The sequence below is a fragment of the Myotis brandtii genome, unplaced genomic scaffold (assembly GCF_000412655.1).
Source record: "Myotis brandtii unplaced genomic scaffold, ASM41265v1 scaffold99, whole genome shotgun sequence".
NCBI classification, from domain to species: Eukaryota; Metazoa; Chordata; class Mammalia; order Chiroptera; family Vespertilionidae; genus Myotis; species Myotis brandtii.
Window position 1 is genome coordinate 1,685,433 of NW_005372121.1, and position 5,840 is coordinate 1,691,272.

General features: G+C 38.6%; 1 protein-coding gene across 1 annotated transcript in view; it reads left to right on the forward strand.

The window, feature by feature from the left end:
• MEGF6 (multiple EGF-like-domains 6) overlaps window positions 1-5,840 on the forward strand; it is a 611,514-nt gene that overhangs the window by 444,830 nt on the left and 160,844 nt on the right. The window contains exon 7 of the mRNA XM_014533611.1: window positions 1,220-1,342. Within this exon, the coding sequence (XP_014389097.1) occupies window positions 1,220-1,342 (123 nt within the window). The remainder of the gene's footprint in view (window positions 1-1,219; window positions 1,343-5,840) is intronic.

Sequence of the window (5,840 nt, forward strand, 5' to 3'; positions counted from 1 at the left end):
CAGAGAGGAGCAGCGTCCTGTGCACCCCAGCCCACAGAGGGAAGAAAGAGAGGCAGGTGGGCAGGCCTCTGGCCAGAGGCCGGCCGGGTCACGGGATGCAGGCCAGGCTGAGGGATCCCTCCCCCCCGTGCACAAATTTCGTGCACTGGGCCTCTAATCTATATATATAAAAGTCTAAGTGACCATTATGACTGAATAAGTAGAAAGACCAGAACTCCTGTAGAACAGTCGCTATGATGCTTACTGACCACCAGGGGGCAGACACTCAACACAGATGCTTCCCCCTTGTGGTCAGTGTGCTCCCTCAGCCAACCTCCCACAGTCAGCCAACCTCCCATAATCCCGCTCCTTGCACCCCCTGCTCCCCCAGCCGGCAGGCCCCGGTCGGCTCAGCCCCTATCAGGACTGGACAAGATGGCCCCGATTGATCTCCGGCCAGACCTAGGGACCCCACCCATGCATGAATTCGTGCACCGGGCCTCTAGTGGGTTATAAGAGATATATTGACTTTTCTTTCCTAAAGGAAGATGAATATTATGTTCTTTTATTATGACCTTGACTGATCATAAGATGCAGGTGACTATGAATCTTGACCTCTTTTTAAATGTTTTCTTTTTTCCTAAATTGAAAGTAACCTCTCACATTAAGTATTTTAGAAAATGGAACCCTGACTGACAAGGAACAGACTAAATCAATGAAGCAAGTATATTGGTGTATTTTTAAGAACTCCAAACCATGGTTTTTGTTTGAATGTGCCTGTCTATTCCCTGATGTCCACCATACCACATGAGAAGGAGATCCAAGGTCTTTATTATTGGCTTCATTCAGCAGTATCAGACCAATAATAGGTGTTTATCTAACAATGTGTGCTGCTCCAGATAGAGTAGCTCATTGTTATTCTCCAGTCTCCCTGCCCCAAGGAAATATCTGTATCTCAGATCTGTCTAATTAACCAGTATGTGAAGAAGAGAAAATTGTGAGAAGACAATCCTTATGCTTATTGTTGCTGGGCTTTAAAAAGCTCAATAAAGTTTCTATCTACATTTTCTTGTTTATACTGTGGAGCAAAATGGATCAAACAAGGAAAGATTTGTGGTCACAGAGTCGGTGCCTTTGTACAATATAACACATACTGTGAATCAAAGAAATATTGGGCCACTTCTCTGAAGCTGACATTGGAATGACATTGTAATCCTGGCCATCTGTCTTCCTCCTCTAGATATCGATGAATGTGTGGTGGTGAATGGAGGCTGCCAGCAGCGCTGTATTAACACTCTGGGCACCTTCCACTGTGAATGTGATACAGGATACAGACTCCATGCTGATGAACGCACCTGCATAAGTGAGTAAATATTAGGAGCAGCTTGAAGCCATTTTCAGTGAAAAATCAACCTGCCTATGTAGGGATAGGAGAGAAAGGTTTTTCTAGTGTAATAGTATCTATAGAAGTTGACAGTTTTCAAGCACAATTCTATCTCTTAGAATGAAAAAAAAGAGGTGGTGTTTTTTTGTTGTTTTTTTTTTGCTACTAATAAACTAAAAGACAAAAAAAGATGGGGAAGGGAATATATAGTAGAAATTAACATTCACAAGCCAAATTTGAATCCCCATGTGGGTGAATATTTCCATAGCAAATCATTCTGCATATGCCATAAAGGAAAAATTAGTTAGTTGTTGCATGTACACAAGGAGCCCCAATGAAAGGAGGTTGTCGGACTATACAGTCATTACCTACAGTGTTCACTCATTTCAGACCCAGACTCAGAACTGGACTCATGATTATAAAAGCAAAAATTATAACAGACTATATGCCAATTTTAGAGTTGCTCAAGAATAGTTAAAACTATACATACTAAACAAGGTTACTATGTATTTATTGTACATCAAAATGTTCTTAGATATTTTTGTGTGGGATTATTATTTTATGTATTTATTATTATTATTTGTATGTTTTTTTAATTTTACAAGTTTTTTAAACTGAGTATGTGCTTTAATACACAGAAAACTTCCCAATAGAATACATTTTTAAAATATTGTGCTTCCTGTATGATTTATTACTGCTCTGATTTTGTTTTAGCTGGAGTAGTTTACATAAAAGTGGTTAAGTGTTTTTTTCTCATTGAATTATGACCCTCAAATGACATCAGGACACACTCTAATTTTATCAGCAGGTCCCTTTTAAAAAATATTTATTATATTAAAAGAGTAGTGCCTTGAGCAGCACAATTTAATTGCTGGTTTGATTTATTTAGGGCTTGTCGACTAGTCCATTTATTCAAAATTACTAGTATTTTGTAAGTAGTCTATAATTGTGAAACTTAGAGTAGAAACAAGCTAATTTAACCTAGTTTCATAACATACTCCCTTTCTTTTTGTGAACATCTTGTAGGAAAAGAGAGAAGGCCAAGGGAAATAACCAAAGATGTCCTAGTCATAAGTCTAATTTTTTATAAGAGCAAATGGAGATTCCCAGTGGCAGAAAGTGACTTTTCCAAGGTTGAGTAAAGATACAAATAGATGTCATGCCCTAAAATCCAGGGAACTCGATATGTGGAATGATTGTATCTGCAGCGGCACACGTGTTGGTGGGACATGCATAGTTACATGCAGAATTACTGGTTTTAGCAATAGGAACCTCTTTCCCATCCCCACCCCAACCTGTAAGGTGTCCAGCTGGTAACATCCTTAAACTTCCACCATCACTTCTCTCAGTTATGTAGAGAAGCAACAGAATTATCAAGACATGCAATTGCACTACTTACAGTGAAGGTTGAGCTGGTGAATTATTGTGTCAGATATAAAAGTATTTTGCAAAGTAATTATGTGTATAAATCTATAATGTCTGGTCTTTGTGATAAGGCAAAATAAATAGTAGCCAACAAAATTCTATTTACCGATAAAATTAATTAGATAAACCCTGGCAGTTATTAGCTATTTCTTAGTAAGATCATTAAGCTCTTTCCTTATTCCTCACCACCACAACCCTTGAATTTTCCAATTTTAGTTTTAATGATATCAGGTCAAAAGTGGAGTTAGGTAAGGATATTACGATTTATCTTTTCTATTTCTACTCCTTAAATCACAATTCCTATTGTACAAAAACATTGACAATATGATAATGGCTTATTTACAGTTCCATATGGTGATCTGCTCCTTATGCAGAATTTCAACATAGTGTAAAATTAAGTTTATGAAAAAATGCACTCATTTTAAAGTATTTAACCCATCGAATGGCATTCTGCAGAAAGTACTGGACTGAGGCCAGCACTTGCCCTTCATGGAAGTTTTGATGCCTTTCTCATATGCATAGACTGAAGTTTTGGTTTCAAAGAATGGTCATAAGAATCTCATTTGATGCAATTAGAAGAATTTTAGCCCTTCATATTTAAAGATTAATAACGTGTGTGAGGACAAGAATTTTTTGTTTGCTTATTTGTTTTGAAAGAAAGGGTTTACTTGGAGAATTGGGTTTCACATTAGTCTAGATTTTGAGTGGTCGTGTATGAAGTGTCAGATTTTTATATATATATATATATTATTGATTTTTTCACAGAGAGGAAGGGAGAGGGATAGAGAGTTAGAAACATTGATGAGAGAGAAACATCAATCAGCTGCCTCCTGCACACTCCCCACTGGGGATGTGCCCGCAACTAAGGTACATGCCCTTGACCGGAATCGAACCTGGGACCCCTTGGTTTGCAGGCCGACGCTCTATCCACTGAGCCAAACCGGTTAGGGCCGAAGTGTCAGATTTTTTTAAAAAACAGAAAATTAAGTTAGCTCATTTTCCCTGTGGGAGTGTTTACCTGGCAGGAAACTGAATTGTAGTAGACAGAAATTCATCCTGACCCATGGCAGAGTCACAAAAGAGAAGATGGAGTTATGGGATTTTATGATTCTACTACTTTGGAGTTCTTGAAATTAATTGCCTCCATTTCTTTCTTCCTCCTCCCTTCTTTTCTTTCCTTTGCTCCATTCTGCCCATCAGTCATAGGCCTACGCTAGTGTGACTTTTTGAATTAGAGCCTCCAGCACTTTTTCCACTTTCTCTTAATCACAACTACAGGAGAGTGAACTCTCTTCACCCCCAACCTCAGAGTTTCAGATAATTTCTCTTCAAAAATGAGTCCCCTCTCTCAGGGCTGTGCACTTGTGGTGATACAGGGCCAGCAGTTACCAATCAGCCTGTGCCAGAATGATACGAGTCCCCTCTCTCAGGGCTGTGCACTTGTGGGGCCAGCAGTTACCAATCAGCCTGTGCCAGAATGATAAGGTCCCACAAAGAGGTGTAAGAGGAAGGGTCCAGAGTAGTTGACTGTAGTGGCCGGAAGCATGACCGTCCCTTCCCCACAGAGAGGTGGCATCAGGAAAGCCAGTCTGAGGATGTCCCATGGGTGAGGAGGATCACAGCAAGTGAAACCCCCTGCACCTGGCTGGTGGCAAGGCACCGACACAGCACAGGACATTGTGGAACTCTTGCCAGATTTGATTTGCTGATTTGGTCTCCATGAACACAGATATTACCAAGCAATTCATATACGTTTAAATTTTCCTGTATTTGGTAACCAACAACTTAAAAAAATGGAAACTAGATTTTAGCAATCACCAGAAAGACAGATGTTTATGTTGTTAGTTCACCATTAAATCTTGTCCTCGTGGACTAGGGACAATGGCACCACGGAATCCAAGTTGGCATGTGGCCTTCAGCTTAAGCTCTTAAATCACTTAATCTGTCCACACTCCAGATGCCTCATGAGTAAATTGTAGAAATTGGGCAAAGTGACCGTGAAGTTATTGTGTCTCTGCAGTGTAATGATTTTACTGAGTTTCCATAGTTACTATTTTTAATAAGTTATCTGCTAGCCTGTATTTTTTAGGCCCCATTGGATTATGTGTAATAATTGTTTTTAAAAGTGTTTAAAGAATTTAGAATTTAGAAAGTCCAAGCATAAAAAGAGTGTGAGAATTTTATATCCAGTTTAATAAAAATGAGTGTGTAACTTAAATGTTTTTATTGAAAAGAAGTATGCCTTGATGCTTTTGTAAAAATATTGGTTTCTATGCTGAAAAATTGTATCTGGGAGAAATTCAAGGAATAATCTAGCCCAATCTCCTACCTTAGAGAGAAGAAGTCTGAGAGCTATCGAGATTAAGTAACTTTTACTTTGAAAAAGAAAAAAGCAGTTTCAGGAAAACCTGGCTAGTTTCAATCCTGATCAAAGACTTTAAAATAATGTCTGATAGGTATTTTAAGACTAAGAAAAATCATAAAGTTACTGTGAAATGATATTATTTTTTAAATTTATTTTTAATAGTGTTTATTTTTTTTCCTTTCTAGTCAATTTATTAGGGTGACACCAGTTAACAAAATTATAGTTTTCAGGTGCACTATTCCATGACACATCATTGATACACTGTATCATGTGAAATGATATTCTTACATTCTATTTTGGACATAGTGCTGAGGGTTAAAAAATGGATTTTAATAACTATTGATGAGAGAAACCCACCTTATATTACTATCTTGTAAGCACAAATTTACCACTTCTCTTCTACCTTTCTATGATTTCTATGATATGCTCCAACAATCCTGGCTACTCTCAATTTTCCAAGTAAGCCATGCCCTTTCCACTTTCATACTTTACCCTTAACGTAGATGATCTCTCACTCCCATATTTGTCTGTCAGAACTCTATTTACTGTGTTCCATGTTGCATGTCAATTGGCCTGTTAAGCCTTCTCTGGTTACCCTTCAGAGGTCGGCAAACTGTGGCTCGCGAGCCACATGCGGCTCTTTGGCCCCTTGAGAGTGGCTCTTCCACAAAATACCAACTTCTGCGC